Genomic DNA, 17,462 nt, shown 5'->3' on the forward strand with positions numbered 1-17,462 from the left:
TAAGCATTTTATGACGCCTTTTTGCTCTGCATAGTAAATGTCCAAGGCAGCCTTTAGAAACATTGCATTGATAGCGCTATCTGGGAAGTGCTTTGCACACTATAACGTAAACATAGTGGCTCCCGAGATTTGCAACGACCCCAACTATGGGAAGTCGTCCAACCAATCGTTACGCCGGTTTTCGCTCTCAGAGGCCATGTAAACACGCGCTGGTGCGCTGAAGATCCCGAAGAGACCAAGTGGAAAAGCTGAAAACGGCCGTCATGGCGTCGTCCGGTGAAGTTATTGCTCCGGTGAAGAGTGTTGACAAACTTAAATATCTAGAGAAATACATGTCCGGGAAAGAAAAGAAGAAAAAGAAACGGACGAAGGCTTCTTCAACCCAAAGGTATGACTCGTTTGAATGCATTCCGGATCATATGTATCGCGGCTGCTGGATTGTTGCCGGCAGAAGACCCGAAAACATAAAGTGGGCCAGGCTGCTCCCACCACAATTCCCGCATTGCTTTCACGTTCACGTTCATGCACAATAGACTGAGCAGGTCTTGTGTAAGTGATTCCGTTCCCAAAGTTTTTGTTCGTTTGTCAACAGGTTACGGATACTCGACGATGATGTCGACTTGAAGCAAATTTCTTCGGCACACAGTCGAGAAGCAACACCTGAAGATGATGAACCAGCAGTTGCGTCAGTTATTGACGAAAGACCTCTCCATGCCCGTGTGGCGGAGCAGTACACATCGGCCCAATGGAAAAAAATTGGCAAAGGTGAGCGAGCAGTTTGGCGCCACGAATAGTTGGCGGGAATGTTTTGAAATCCGCATCGCGTTTCGTAGTAGGTCGTTGGTGGAAGATGCCGCCTGGTGTGAATTTTGAATTTGTGCGTACTTTTTTTCGCAGATGCAGGCAACGAAGAAGTTCGTGGATCTTCCAAGCAGGAAAGGGCTGCTGACGATAGTGACGAATCGCCTCCTCGAAAGCGGCATCAAGCTTGCTACAGGAGCAGGCACGATTCTGACAGTGACCTGTCCCCGGAGCGACCAGGAGGTGTTGCAGTGTCTCCGGCAAAGCACGGTGAACCCGAAAGGAACTACCGGAACAGAGGAAGCCCACCTGCTGAGCCAGTGTCAAAAAACTCCCGCCACAGGTCTTCGCCTCAGAAGGCAAGGCAACACTCGGGAAGTGATACGTCGCCACGTAGAAGACCCCCGTCATCACCTCGATCGAAGAGAGATAAGGAACAGTCTCCCAAGAAGCAGCGTCCAACATCATCATCGTCATCTTCTTCAAAAAACAGACCTAACACAGATACATCGTCCAGTTCTCATAGGCACAAGAAAGATCAAACAAGTGCATATCGTGGCTCATCACCAGAAAGATTTTATTCTGATGTTTCTGAAGTCAGAGTCAAAGTGGAACCAGCTGATGCGACAGAAAGGAAGAGCATCCGTAACAAAAGTGATGGGAAACAAAGCAGAGGACATGTATCACCAGGCAAACCACCTGACTCTCCTCAGAGAGCACCAGGAAGAAGAGGCCGCACTGAGCATGAGCATAGATCATCTAAGCATAAGATTCACAAGTCTGATGAAAGACATCACTCTCCACAGCATAAAGAGGTGAAGGTGAAGACAGAACCGCCTTCTCCGCGGGATGACCGTGATGTCCGGAGGTCACGTGTTAGGCATGACTCTGACAGTGACCTGTCCCCAGCTAGGGTTTCAGATGCCCCTGAGGACATTGATAGTGACCTTTCGCCGAGACGTTGCAGAAGAACTGGTGATGGTGCCGTGCTCGGAATGCGTGGTGGCTCTGACAGTGATTTGTCACCACCACGTCCAGGGACGGTCACAAAAGCCCACGACAGACAAGGTGAATCGGATAGTGATTTGTCACCAGTGCGTCCTAGGAAGAAGAGTGTAAGCCCGGTCCCAGTCGAGCGGCATGGTTCGGACAGCGATTTGTCACCACTGCGCCCTGGACGAAGTGCCAACTCACCTGCAAGACCAGCAAAGCAGCACCGGAAGCAGAACAGCACAGCAGACCACAAGAGACAAGACAGAAAAGCTTCACCTCCAAGGTCAAAGCACCGGTCAGCACCACACGTCAAGGTTGAAAAGGAAAGTCCAAAAAGAAAGGGCAAGGAACCGGTGAGGTTCTTTACTTTTCAGTGCAAGTTTGGTAGTGGTCTAGAGTGCTGATTATAACTAGTTTTGCTGTCTGCAATGCAGTAAGGCTTTAGCCACCTGTTAGTGTTGTTGCATTTTTTTTTTATGGAAGACCTTGTGCAAATGATCATATTTGATGTGCAGTCATTATGTGAGGAAAAAAAACATAACTGTGATTGCAAGTACTTTCATTGCAGGTGATAGGTCTTGAAGTTCTTTTGCTTTGTGAAGAGAACAAAGCTGTGAGGCTGCTGGTTTCATGTTCATATACTGCATGAATGTAATCAGAATTAGTAACCCTGCTGTATGTGCATAGTAATGAGTTTTGTGTCAGGGATCAACTAATATTAGTTAATTCGTGACAGAAGACACTGTGCCTAGCTTTTTCTTCATTGTTTAAAAGGGATCAAGTGATGAGCTGCAGTGGTGGCTCAGTGGTTATGGTACTCAGCTGCTGACCCAAAAGACACGGGTTCGATCTCGGCTGCTGTTGTCGCATTTCAATGGAGGTGAAATGCTAGAGGCCCGTGTACTGTACTATGTCAGTGCATGTTAAACAACCCCAGGCGGTCGAAATTATCCGGAGCCCTCCGCTGCGGTGTCCCTCATAGCATGAGTCGCTTTGGGACGTTAAAACCCATAAAATCAAATCAAATGGTTTAGTTTTTTTATTTCTTTTAAGGTGTAAGCCTTACTTGTCCCATTGAGCAAAAAAAAACCCGTCTCTCTTTCTCTTTTCCTGTGTGCGTGCGTGTGTGCGTGCACATGCGTGCATGGTGTGTGTGAGTGAGTGAGAACCCTCGATGGTACCATGGGCGTCCGGATGGGGGGGGGGCAAGAGGCCCCGGCTGCACACCCCTGGAAATTTGGACAATCATTTTTTTCGCTGAAGCTAAAAAGTTGATTAGCACACTCAGGTTCCTCATATCCGTAGAAGCGCCATTCAGGATTGCGAGCAAACTTTGCACTCTGCACACTATGACGTAATCTTGCTGGTGATGGCATGGCAGTGAAAATATGACAGGCTCAAGATAGCGAACAATTCTGAGAGGAACGCTTGATGTTTCCTATCTTGAACTTCGAGATCTACGCAGTATTATCGCTAGAACTTCCGCTTTCTCATAAATTGCCAGCTACACTTAGGAAAATGTCTAGACAGCCACACATAGTAAGAAAAGTGTGACACCTTCCTGTGGCATCACATTTGCTTGTAGACACTCCTTGACGAAATTTCGACCACCCCGCCACCCAAACCAAGCCTATATAAATCCGCCCCTCAAAAACCTTGTACACTTGTAGTACACTGAAAGCCGAGGCTAGTAGAGTCATTACGCGATCCGTTTCAACGAATTAAGATAGGACCACATAATTATTTTGGTCCCAGATAAATGCAACCGCAACTAAATTTTGTGTATGGCTACCTATCAAAATAGGATAGTCAATTAAATAAGCTTTTTTATTAATGGAGTGTAATTCGTAGAAGTCTACGTTTTACTTTATTTTCTAATTATGAAAACGATTGTCAAGTGCTTCGGACGAATTCGCTTCGGACTTAAGAAGGATATAACACCTGGAAAGAGTCCTTTTCGCCACCAGTGGCTGGGAGATTACGCCCCTTGGCTGGCATACTCAGCGAGAGCGAAAGGCGCCCTTTGTCGTTTTTGCGTCACTTTTCCTCCACGTGTTCACCGGGGTACTCAACGTAGTTTTATCGTGCGTGCTTTCACTAACTACAGAAAAATGCACAAGGCGTGCAGGGATCACGTAAAATCCCAATGGCACCAGGAGGCAATGAGGGCCTCACTGAACTTTATAGATGTGATGAAAGGCAAGAAGCTATCCATTGTACAGCAGCTGAACAGAGCACTGCACGAGCAAGTTGAAAGGAACCATGAGAAACTATTTCCAATAGTTTCCACCATTTTCTTTTGCGCGACACATGACTTGCCAATTCGCAGCAAACAGTCCAATAGTGGAGTCTTCAATGACCTCCTTGAGTTTCGGGTAGAAGCTGGAGATATTCGAATTGAGGAGCACTTCGCTTCGCCTGCTGGCAATGCTAAGTGCACTTCTGTCCGCGTCCAGAACGAGATCATCACAATCTGTGGCGACATCCTGAAGAGCAGATACTTGCCGAAGCTAACACAGCGTTTGCTTTTCTCGTTCTTGCTGATGAAACTGCAGATATCTCAGGAAAAGAGCAGTCTATAGGCGTTTTTGGGATTTGTAGAGCTGGAGCAATTAAACTCCGCTTGCATCGCCGCTGCAATCTTGAAGCTTTTGACGAATGCCAGGCTGATTTTTTCGAACCTCGTTGGACAGGGGTACGATGGATGCTTTACCATGGCTGGAAAAGAAGCTGGAGTGAACAAATTAATACAAAAACATTTCCCGAAGGCACTATTTTTCCTCTGCTTAAGTCGCAAACTAAATCTCGTCATCAACGATTAGAATGACATCTCTGAAAATTCTAAACACAATTGGAATAATCAAACAAAACCATAAACTTCTTCCGCGAGAACATGCTCCGGAGAAAATTGGTGCCCAGCATTCCGATGCTGTGTGAGACAAGATGGTCTCCAAAATACAAGTCTATTAGGATCTTCTCTCGGCATTACGTAGCCATAGTCGAAGCACTCCAGGAGCTCGCGTCAGCGGAATCATGCTCGAACACTGCAACTAGACAACGAGCACACATCCTCTTCTGCGCAACAACAAGCTCATCTTTCATCGTCTGCTTGCACATTGCAGTGAAGTACAGCGCTCGGCTCGAACCAGTTACGAAAGTTCTGCAAGATGTATCCATGGACTTCCATTCTGTGCATGACCACATCACTGAGCTTCAACGTATTTTTCGCGGCCACCGGACAAACGCTGTAGAGGAATTCTCTGACATCATGAGTGTAGCAAAGAGGTAGCCAATCACTTAAATGTGGCGATATCTGTACCAAGACAAGTCTCTCGTCAGGCCCACCGAGACAACTACAGGATTCAGTCGCCGGAGGAATACTACCGTGTGGCAATATATGTGCCGTACTTGGACTCTCTCACTGCGTCTTTAGCTCGCCACTTTTCTGAAAGCAATGAGAGGAGCTTCATACTTCTCCAGCTGCATCCATCAAAAATGAAGCACTTGAGCCATGTTGAGTTCACTGCCCTCGCCTAAGAATTCCAATGCTTTTACTGCATTGACAACTTCAAGGAAAAGGCCATCTCTTGGTACGAGATGTGGTGCAACAAAACTGGGGACCTATCAGAAATAACTTACTGCGAGCTTCTACATCAGGCCAAGACATTCTTCCCCGTTGTTGCAAAATCCATTGAGGTGGCTCTGGCTTTGCCAGTTACTACCTGTACGGTCGAACGCTCCTTCAGTACAATGAGGAGAGTGAAAACCTGGCTGCGCTCAACGATGACAAACGACAGGCTGGGCGGCCTTTGTATGATGAGTGTGCACCGAGAGCATGTAATGAAGCACAGAAATGACTTTATCACCCATGTCATCACGCAATTCGCCCAGAAAAATCCATATGTAGTTGCTGTTCAGGGAGCACTGACTGAGTAACTGTAGTTGCGTGTTTGTGAACATATTGTGCTGTGTGCTGGCCATCAATTCGGGTGAGTCGAGAACCTGCATCCAGCAAAACTGAGCACTCTTCTCCACAAAGTGATAGTATCTTTTTGCATTTTTTATTAATTTTAATTGTTTGTTCATTAATAAACTGCAATGTATCTCTCCAAGCCACACATTAATTTGCTGTTTGTAATTTTTCTTTCGTGTGTGTATTTTACTTATTTATAAATAAATAAATAAATTTACTCTTCAAATAGTGCTTTTTTGCGGAAAACATACCGCTGCACCCCCCACCTCCCCCCACTCCAGCGCCAACAACCAACGGGGCCCCTACTTATGGTACCCATAACTTGGATGGTACCCATAAAAGATGGCGTCCTCATGCAACCTGGCAGGTGGACAGGTTTCAGTTAAATCAATTGGTCGCACGAGGTTACTCGGGACAACCTGGATCACACAAGTCCCACCAGTGACAGCGCCTGCCATCCCAAGGCAGCGGCACACTGCTTAACTACTGTACCACTGCACCAGGAGTATGAAGACTTCCAGGGATCTTTAAATGTTAAGTAGAGAAAGACCACAAAGTTAGCGTGCTGATCAGAACGGGTGCAGCAGCATTGCGACAGCAGCTACGTAGAGCCATCCAAAGGTAGAATCGCCAGCTGCATGGCATCGGATTACATCCCACCGCAGCGCGCGGCGACTGCATTCACAAAGTGAGCGGCCGGGCTTATGCCTGCTCCCACTTAAGCAGTCGTAGTGTCTCACCGAAATTTTTTTTTTAATATAAATTCAGTTGGAAAGCATGATTTTGTTGTGTCTCTTATAATATGTTTGTGTGCCTTGTGGAAGCATGAACATGCTCAAATTGGTGTCAGTGGAGCATGCTAGCAACAGCCAGACTCTGTCTTAAAGCTGCTTAGCTGGGCTGGAAGGAAGCAGATTGAGGCGTGCATGCATGCTTTGGTTTCACTGGCAAAAGTGATTATGCATTGTGTTTTGAAGTGTTGACACTTCTGACTATGGTGGTGTTTGAGATGACTTTCAGCACTTCTTCCTTCGCACCATGCGATGCTGATATTTTACTGGCGACAGCGAATCATGAGGACTTCAGTTGGAGTGTAAAAGCCGATCATGGTCATCGTCATTATCTGAAGAGGAATGCATGTTTTTTCTCTCCTCAAAGCCTCCTCACAATGCTTAGCATGACTTTTTCTTCCATTGTGCCCAGGCTACAAAAACATGAATGTCACAGATTACGGCATCTTTTCTCTGCTGTTCTTATAGGGACTTCGTTTGGGACTTGTCATCGTCATCTGAGGTCACTGAGTGTCATAACCAACACACACGGTCACTGAGTGTCATAACCAACACACACGCAGTAGGTGCACTTTGAGATGTACAGTGTCAGAAAATTTTGGTTGTCGCCGACATATTCGTACACAATTATGGCAACAACAAATTCTCGTGCTTTTTTTTTTTGTAAGCACTGAAAGTGAACAGCGACTCGCTTCTCTATGGGCAAGACGTATTGCTTACCCTTGCAGGGTCTGGTTGCTTTCTTCATTTACTGACTACAGGTCTCTAAGGCACTGCTGGTACAAAAGACCGCGATTTGCAGGTGCCGAACATGGCCTTTCAGTTTAGGGTTTTTTTTTTTTTCACAATCTTTCGGACCCATTTTCTCCTTTATGAAAATCTTAGTACTCTTCAAATGTGCAGTGTTGTAGCCTGACAGTGCAATTTCAGTTCTCTGCATTGCTTTCATTAATGAGATCCAAGGCATGCGGAGCACTCAAATGTTGCCGACAGTTTGGAACTTGCATGCATGCGCAGCACGTAGCGTAGCCTGTCAACTTTAATAGTTGGCACTAGAACACGGATCGTTTGCTGCTCATGTGATCTATTTTCCTCTGTTCTTGCCTGTACTGGGTGTGAGGAATGCTTTAAGCTCGTAACTATTTTGAACATTTCTAAAATGGACTAGTTGGAGTTGATAGGAAGTGTTCTTTGATGCATGCTTCTGCAAAAGCTTTAAATCAAGGCAGTCTGGGTAAAAACCAAAGTAGCAGTAATAGCAAATGTGGTAGAGTACTTCAAAATACAATTCAAAGATGTTTAGCTCGGCAGATGTCATCTGCCGTGGCATACAATACTGATGAGGTTCAAAACTTAGACTGCTAATAAGTATTGCTTTACTCTGCATATTCACTGCATAGCACGCAACTAGAGAAAAGAAGTGAAGGGCAGCAAGGTCAACCAAGCTCATGCACATAGCGTATCACATGCATGACCGGTAAAGTGGTTTGATGGGCATGTTTTCATTCTCTTGTTGCATGTCCAATGGCATTGTGTGGATCAGTACGTTTTTAAACATGTACTGTTTACTTTTTTTTTTTCATTAGTTGACCTCTTATGACCTAATTTTTTTTCTCAAGAAAAAAATTGATTCGTACCTAACGCTTTTTGTTTGTGTTCTGAGAATGTGCAGGAAAACTTTTAGACCATTTACACCCATGGTGCGCATTTTGTAGGTTTGTTGCAAAAATACGACAACACGATTCAGGTGAAAAAAATTACATCTATTCGTGGACTTTCGCTTACTACAATGCTTTTTACTTGGACGAGCTGCATCTCATATTGCGCAAAAATTTGTGAAGCATTTGTTATTAATGCAAAGGTGACGCATGCTTTTTGTACTAACGAACGCTGCCTGACCTTAGAATTGTGGAATCTTGAAGCGCTGCCGTTTCTAATTGATGGCTGACCACTGCCCTACGCTGTGCAGCCCTCAGCACTGGAGCTATGGATTAAGGGCCCCACCTGTCTTAAGCCACTTTTCTCTATCTCTTTCAATAACTGTTTCCACTACCACCACCACCAATTGAGATAAGTCCTGTCATAGGATATCAGTCCACCAAGTAAATCAACTCCACCCATAAATGAGTTGTATGTGGCAACAATTGCTAGCTGTAGCACATTCCGAATTTCCTTTTCCTTCCTGTCATACCTCTTGTGCTGTCCTATTAGCACAGCACTGTCGTTTGTGCTGGCCAGTGTTCCGCCTCAGTTGTCACACCATTCTGCAGCTGTCACATCTATTTTGTTGTTGTTGTTGACCTCTACTGCATTGGCAGAGTCTTCTTTTTTTTTCGTAACTTTCACTTCCTTTTTCTTCACCTCAGCACCACTAGTCAAATTGCAGCAAAGAATTCCCTATCAGGTGCTGCTGACGTGTCGTTCTCCCCATCAGCAGCATCCGCTTCATGAACAGGATTGTAGTCCGAATTGCTGTCACTATCGCTAAGACAGCTGCTTTTGCTCTACTCTCTGAACATCATAATTATTCTATAAAAGTTCTTGCTTCATCTGGAAACATAAAGGAATTGCTGATTAGCTAATACAACGCACTTGCTTGATGTTGTTGTAAGCTACCGTGGTGGCTAAGTGTTCCTGGTGCTCGGCTGCTGACACGAATGACACGGGTTCGATCTTGGCCGCGGTGGTCGCATTTCAGTGGAGGCGAAATGCTGAAGGCCCGTGTACTGTGCCATGTCAGTGCACGTCAAAGAACCTCAGGTGGTCGAGATTATCCGGAGCCCTCCACTGTAGCGTCCCTCGTAGCCCGAGTCACTTTGGAACATTAAACCCCATAAAACTGTTTTTTTTATGTCGAGTGGTAATTCAGATAACAAAGAAAACTGCCTTTAAATGATCCCTGATAGACTTTTGATGCAAAATGGCTCCATACTGTTCTCAGCGTAACTTAGCCCCAAATGTTACAGCAGCAGTAGTGTTTTTTTGCAAAACAGCTGTTATATAGAAGCGAATGAACTGAAATACATTTTGTTTATGACTCGTAAGCTTACCGCATTTCTGCAACGACGACGAAAGCGAAAAAACAAACCGGGACTCCTGCAGTATTTCTTCCATGCAAACAATGGCCTATAGAACAATAGAAGAGGCTTGAGATGACAGTTTGCCGTTATGTGGTTGCCGGACATCTTCTAATAGTGTCTGAAAGCAGGATATTGTTGTTCATGCATTCCAGCTCAACAGAGGAGCTGATGAACTGTTTGTTGCGAATTTGCGACACTTGGCCACCAGAGGTTAAGCCTCCCTCTTTGCTTTTGCAATGCAGCATGGTGAAGGCTCAGAAGAATGCCTTTTACCTGTGTTTTCCAGTTTCGTTTGGCACACTGGTAGTTAAAGAAATTGCAGCAGTGTGGAGGCCCATATTGGTGCCTGACCTTTATAGTTTTTTTTTTCTCAATTTTTCGTACGTTTTTCATACTAGGGGCAGTTCGTTAGATGTGCCTGAAACAAGACAACACCTCCTGTTTCAGTGCCAGTCACATTGTTCACTTGGACCATCGTCTTACAGGAACATGACACCTATTCCCCCTGTGTGCCATTTGTTGCTGTCCTTTCATTTTTGTAAGTTAATTTATGTTGCTCCATGCAGGAAAAAGTACAAGAAGTGGTGAAGCTTCGGGATACTTCTAAAGCAGACAGAGCAAAAGAAAAAGCCGCCAAAGAAGCAGAGATGGCCAGTATCTACAGCAAGTGGGGAAAAGGGTATGACAATGTTCTCCTCTCTGTGCTCTTATCAGTTTTGTGGTGAAATTTCTCATTTTGATTTGCAGTCCCAGTCACTAAATCTGGTCGGGAAATTCTTGCTTAGGAGGCCATTTCTGCATTCCCGTGGGACTCTTAGCGCTACGGGAATTGCTCACATCCGCTTTTCTGATGTGGTGTTTTTAAAATTACCCTAGCACTAAGGCTCCTCGCTCGCCGATTTGGTCTATCTTTGTCTGAAGCCTCTGTCGATGCCAACCTGCCCACCGGTTTTTGGGCAGCCTGCCTGCAGGCTTTATGGCCAACTATGCACCACACTGTATGGCAAAACACTTCATGGCCACGGGTGGGTTTAGAACCAATGGCGGCGTGAACAGATCAGTTTTGCTGGCCACGGCATTAGACCACTACACCATCGCCGCAGCCAACCGTGCTCCTCCATGTAGGTCTTGGTGATGTGCTTGACACATGAGTAATTCATCCCACGTGGTTAACTTCCAGTCTCTCATGCTGTACTTCGGATGTCATCATTTTCACCAACTTCCATCCATGCACAATGGATCCAGAACACACTGCTATCGCATTGGCCTTTAAAGCAAGCCTCGAACCGAATCAGACACTGAAGTGCATACCGAAGTGCAAGCACAATTAATTCGCATTTGCATTTTCACACCTTTGCACTTGCTGTTCCTTGTCTCTTGCCCTTTAGCTATCTTTGCTGCTTTAGAGTGCCATACAGGTGTGCCAGTTATAATAAAGTTGCAGCGCCGCAAGTCTTTGAGTGACTGCTGATTGTCGCTCAAACAACTGCTAGGCTAGTGGCTTCACAGAAATTTTAAAGGTGTATCGTTGTCAGTAGTGGTGTTTGTCTCTTAGGTTATTTCTGACATACTAGAACATGCAGGGGCACACTCTGTGCAGCATGGAGCCTGGCCATTCCCACACTGCATCTTTTGTTTACTTTATTTCTTAATGATACAGATATAGAGGCTCTTTCCTGTGCTTCTGCAAAAGAAAAACAGCCACTAGTATCATTCTCTGACAGTCGTAAAGGCTATCCTAGTTTAATGTGGACATGAGCAGTAGGCATTTAAAGGAACATAGGAAAAGAGGAATAGGGAGAGGTTCTTACAATGATCCGGGCAACTGTGCTTTGTATAGAGAGCAGTGCCAGGCCCACCCATAGCTGCTGGTTCTTCATAAGAAGGAGTTCGTTCCTGGATGAGAGGAGTCTTTAGTAGGGTCCAGAAAGATTCGGCACTTTAGTTTACCCTATGGTCTTGATTGTGGGACTAAGCTTATCGCAAGAAAGTCTTAATGGCTTGCTATTACTCTGTTGCCCTAGAGGTGGGAGAAGGTGTAAAAGGACTAATCATGACGAGCAGTACCTTGCAGAGTGGGAAAACATTGAAGATGTCTTGCTAAGGCTTTAAAGCCACATTATTGGTAATTCGGTCCACTTTCCTTTGTCTTCTTTCGTGAGGAAAATTTGTGAAGCTGGGAACAAGTAACACAGGGCAAGAGAACTATTGACGCTAAGGCATTTGTATTTGCTTTGCAGGATCTACAAGGAGGCTATTTTGTTGCTGAGAAAAATGTATAGCTTGTTCCTGCTCTGTTTCTTGTTCAGCTTTCTGGTCATTGTGACTGTGCATGCTATGTAAAGCTTGCCGACATCAATACTATTGCAATGTTGGTCAAGAAATGCTTCTTATTTGTTCATATTACCAAGTATAGTGTACTCTTTACAAGCTTCGTTGCTCTTTGAGGTCATTGGAATGCAAAGCTTTTTGCAGTCTTACTGTGGTGAACCTGATATATAGATGTGCCCTGTTAATAAGGCCCTTGTTGATATGAAAATGAAAATTGGTTTTTGGGGAAAGGAAATGGCACAGTATCTGTCTCACATCTCAGCGGACAGGGGGCCATAAAGGAAGGAATAAAGGAGGGACTTACGGAAGAATGGAAAAAAGAGGTGCTGGGCCCTCTGGAATAATTTTGACCACCTCCGAATCTTTAACCTGCACTGACATCCCACAGCATACGGCGACGCGACTTCACCTCCATTGAAACGCTGTTGCCGCAGTTGGGTTCGAACCCGGGAACTCCGGATCAGTGGCGGAGCGCCCTAACCGCTGAGCCACCATGGCGGGTGGGACTTGTTAATACGGAAACTCGCTGTCCAGACGGTGAACAAGGCGAAATGCATAGAGCCCACTGGGGCCCATGTATTTTTGTCCCATTAATATAAACAGTGAAGAGAACAAAATCAGCCCCTAAAATTTGTTCCGCTCCTTGTATTTTGATTGTAGGACTCCAGCAAAAGACAGTGCCCAAGTGTTAATGGTGTAGTGATAGCTTTTTTTGTGTGTGTGTGTGTGTGTGTGTGTGTGTGTGTGTGTGTGTGTGTGTGTGTGTGTGTGTGTGTGTGTGTGTGTGTGTGTGTGTGTGTGTGTGTGTGCGTGCGTGCGTGCGCGTGTGCGTGCGTGCGTGTGCGCGTGCGAGAGAGAGAGAGAGTGAGTGAGTGAGTGATTTCATGGACCTGTAGGCACTTGAAATGTGCTTCAACCTGCACCCAATTATTTTAAAGGTAATGGTGGCCAGAATCTTGCACTCGGAGCTTCGAAGGCCGTATAGTCAATGACTGTGAGGGATCTCCTGTGGTAAGGAATATGACAGGACTGATGTTAAGGGAGAGGAAAAAAGCAGATTGAGTTAGAGAAGAAACATGAGTTATTGATATGTTCACTAAAATCGAGGAGATTATTGGCATATACATGGCATGTATTGTGGATAAGAGGTAACCAGTGGCCTTTTAGGGTAATTAAGTGGATTCCAAGACAAAGTAGATGTAGCAAGGCATGACAGGGAGTCAGGTGAGCAGATGAAATTAAGAAATTTGTGGTAATGAGGTGGCCACAGTCTACACAGAACAGCGCTGACTGGAGGCCAGTGTTACAGCTGTTTCTCTTACAGTGAATAGCTGGGATGATGTTGATGATGATAATTATCTGGCTATACATTTTTTATGCTGTGAAACACTAGCCAGAATGATCTGTTAATGGCAAAGAATCTGTTCTCTGGTCAGGTATGTAAATGAACACATACCTCAGATTTGATGCCATGTGAAGGAAAGTCTTTCTAACATGCATATCTGGAGCCTCCCATGTGTACGTATTTCGGCTGTGGGACAAACAATAGGACAATTTTTTGCATTATTTTACATGAGGCAGTAAGCTGGCAGAAAAAGCTGCCAAGGACCAGCTTGACAGGATCTCAGGCCCTCTTCATTGGCAGTTCTCATAATGTCAGCAGAAAAAAATTGGCAGTGGTTTAGCTCTGGTTAAACCTGGAGTGACGCGATAGCTACAGCTGGCTGAGTGGAACTTGCTCAGTTGAATTGCAAAGTCAGTCTTTCACCGCTCCGTTTCGTTGGGCGGTCCTTCTTCATCTTCGTCCCACTTGACACGGCGCATGCGCATAGCTGTTGCAGCTCGGTTTCGCCAGCGCGCCGCGCCGCCGGCAGCAGCAGCTGCTCCGCACCACGTGGCTGCTCACGTGACCAGCCATGTGACCAACTGCGTGACCACGTGGTGGTGGCGGCACAGCCACGGTCACGTGCCGCCACCACGCTGAAGGCTCGAAATTCTGCCGTAAAGTAGCTATCGCTACAATAATATGAACAGTGCCTTTGTTGCAGTAAAAGAAAGACGTGGAAGCACAGTACCTGCATAATACTAGGTGCACTACGTGGCAAGAAAGGATATTATACTCTGTGATAACTAGACTTCACCTGTGAATCACATGCAAGTACAACTTGCTACAGTTCAAAACACAAGAAAATAATGATAGATGCTACATTTTGAAAAGATTGTGTAATGTCTTGAATGTTATGTTCTCAAGCTGGGTGTTTCTAATGTGTAAACTGCTCAGTATCCAATTTGTTTAGCAGCATTTGTAGACTGCACATTGTTCTGCTTTTTTTTTATGTTTTATGGCCCAAAAAGACACATCTTAAAGGATTCTTCATTATTTTCTAGTTTAGTTATTTTCGGAATAAAATCATTGCTACATTTAGTCCCTTGTTTGTATAACTTGCAAAGCCAGTAGTCGTAAAATTTTTTAGCTAAAAGAGTGTTGTACATTGCGAATGATTCAAGTGAGTGATAGTGCATTGGTATGTTTTCGACAACTCTTATAACTTATTTTGCGTCATGACCAGTTTTTCTATATTATATTTAGTAGCTGATGCTCATACCAAGTGGCAGTATTGAAGTCTAGACGTGAACAGGCTATTGTAAATCAACATTTGAATGTCGCAGGGAATACATAGCGATTGCGAGAAACTGTACCTGCTATAAAGCCAAGCACCTGCAAATTATTTTCACCACTTATTTGTTCCAGTCTTGCGCAGCAAGAACAGCAGAGCCAGAAGTTGGCGGAACATCTGCATGAGATGGCTAAGCCCTTCAGTCGTTATGAGGGTGATGAAGACTTAGAGAAACATTTGAAAGACCAGGAAAGAGAAGGTGACCCAATGCTGAACTACATACGAAAGAAGAAGAAGAAGGCGGATGACACCAGTGGTATGTAATGCTGCTTCCAAAAACACCTGAAAGCTAGCACTGTATATCCGACCTTCCAAAATAGGCAGTATCACTGTAATTTGTGCCTTACCATGGTGTGATATAGACCCTACTTCCATGCACCATGACCAATGTTACCCTTCAAGAAGAGGCTTTCAGTCTATGCGTAAACACAAACATCGCTGTTTGCCAGGAGACCTATTGCTTTGCACAGTGTTGCCTCATTTCCTTCCAGCCTCTTGTTATTGAATTTCATCTTGCTAGTGACACGTAATGCTTCAGATGGTCATAATTTAATTGAGAGGAGCCCAGCTTTATGCCTAAATAGAATTTAATCCCTGCAAAAGGCCTATTTAGTGACATTATTTTTAATTTGGTATTGTTGCCTATCCTTATCCCTCTGAAAAGCTTATTCTCAGGAATAAAAGAAATTGAAAGCGGGAATGTTAACATATTTAATGAAAGTATGGCTGGTTGAGCGAACAAGTTAAAAGATTGGAGAGCATGGCCAAGGCAACCCAGTCTTGTGTAAATTCCCAGTGATTTTGCTTTTAAAGAACAAAGTGATTAGCAAGTGATTAAATTTCACTTTCAGCTTAATCTGAAGCCTCTTTGCCTATTGGCTGTCAGGGCAGCTAGGGAAGTGCTTCGCCTTCTTGTGTGTGTTATCTTATGGCATGAAAGTTGTCCACTTCCAAACAGCTGCTTCCCCATAATATTCCAACCCCGCACCCCACATTTTGCTGCAGAGAAAAGACATTTTTTAACATCATATGCCAGGATTTGGCATGTTCCACAGTTTGGTGCAAATTGCATAGCAGTTCCACCACTGTAAAAAATTTTCTTTGTCTCTACTGTTTCCTATGCTTCACACAACAACCTTTTTTACCAATACAACAAAAACTATAGAGCCAAAGCACTCTCTTTTGTTCTGCACAGTGAAATATAGTTCCCAGTTACAGTTAACGGCGTCCTCATACAACATATTGTACTGGTAACACTCATTATTTAAAACATGTTGCTAACTGCACATTTTCAGCATTAAATAATCACTGCAAAGCACATTTCTTTATTGCAACAATTTTTGGGAGTAAATCTGGTTGCGCGAAGCTTCCATAGATGGTGGCAGCTACACCATCGATAAAGTGAAGCAACCAGTGCAGAGAGCTAGGTGGCTGACCTGCAGCCAAACTGTTTGCAGAGTGACACTGTTACAGATGCTCTGCCCCTGTCCTATCTCTTCATTGCCAAAAGAAGTTGTCACAGAGTATAGCTGAGCGCTGTGAGTGGCCAGTGGAGAATGAGGGAGGGGGAGAGTGGACGTTAAGCCATCAGGTGAGAGAGATGGAGAAGGAGTACAATATCAGTACCATTGGCCAGCTCGGGGACATGGTCCTACCTATCACCTTATCACCTATATCCTTTACCCTATCACCTTTATCACTCCTATGCTGTGGTTCATGCTATTGTCTACTGGCTTCTACGAGGACACACTTATTATTCAGGTTTAGTATAATGTAACAATTCCTTCCTGAATCAATTCCGTTTTTAAATTTCCCACCCTTCGCCACTTGCTGAAGTGGCACCACACCCTAGGCTTCAGCCAGTAACCAAGAACTAACATGGGGCATGGTGTCACTTCAGCCAATGAGGAAGCGTGGGAAGTTTAACAATGGCATGGAATCAGTTTGGAAATTGTTATATTATACCGCTCCAGTTGATATGTTTGAGAGCAAGACATTAAGGAAAACTGTATAATAAAATGAAATTTGTGCCCATTTTGACAGTGTTCTCACAGCTGACATCTGTCGCTTGTCTTATGTCACTGGCAAAAGTATGCAGAGAGGTGTTGGCCTGACTGATGAAAAGAAGCAATATTTTTTTAATTAATTTGTGCACTTCATGCAGAGCTGGTAAACTTGACTGCAATGTTCACAAAGACTTCCCTCTGCTCATTCCATGCGTTAGAATATGACTGCAAAATCATTTCGGTGTACTTTTAAGGAATTTTATGTAAAGACAAAATCTGCAACATGTTCTCATCTTGTAGTATCTACAATGACTAAAATGTTGAGACATGAAATTGCAGCTTGTTGCACTTCAGTTTGGAATTTTCTTTCTCCTGTAAGGTATTCAGAATGCTAAATCCTAAATCCTGCTCATGGTTGTCACAAGTTTCATGGTATGAAGTGGTATCGCGCATATTACTTCCTTGATTGAATTCATACTACAAACATTTTTACAGGTCGTCCCAAATATAGTGGTCCTGAGCCTCCGCCAAATCGTTATGGCATCCCTCCTGGCTATCGTTGGGATGGAGTGGACCGATCCAACGGTTTTGAAAAGAAGCTGATTGAAGCAAAAAATAACAAGATGGCAACTGAAGAAGTTGCGTACAAGTGGAGTGTGGAAGACTTGTAGTCTTCTTTCTTTTGTTCAGTACATGTAACATCTGTTTTTACATAAAAAGTTATTTAAATATCAAAACTTGTTTGAAGTGACTCTCGTTTTTGTAGTCTGAGCTGCATGATTAGTTTGATCTGCAGTACTGATTGCCCC

General features: G+C 44.4%; 1 protein-coding gene across 1 annotated transcript; it reads left to right on the plus strand.

The window, feature by feature from the left end:
- Positions 1-50: 50 nt before the first annotated feature.
- Positions 51-17,387, plus strand: LOC144093753 (uncharacterized). Its single transcript, XM_077627450.1, has 6 exons — positions 51-388; positions 593-765; positions 898-2,147; positions 10,205-10,317; positions 14,722-14,903; positions 17,149-17,387. Exons 1-6 carry the CDS (start codon positions 264-266, stop codon positions 17,322-17,324), a joined length of 2,019 nt encoding a protein of 672 aa, XP_077483576.1. The 5' UTR covers positions 51-263; the 3' UTR covers positions 17,325-17,387.
- Positions 17,388-17,462: the final 75 nt, after the last annotated feature.

Source organism: Amblyomma americanum, chromosome 6 (genome assembly GCF_052857255.1).
Source record: "Amblyomma americanum isolate KBUSLIRL-KWMA chromosome 6, ASM5285725v1, whole genome shotgun sequence".
NCBI lineage: Eukaryota > Metazoa > Arthropoda > Arachnida > Ixodida > Ixodidae > Amblyomma > Amblyomma americanum.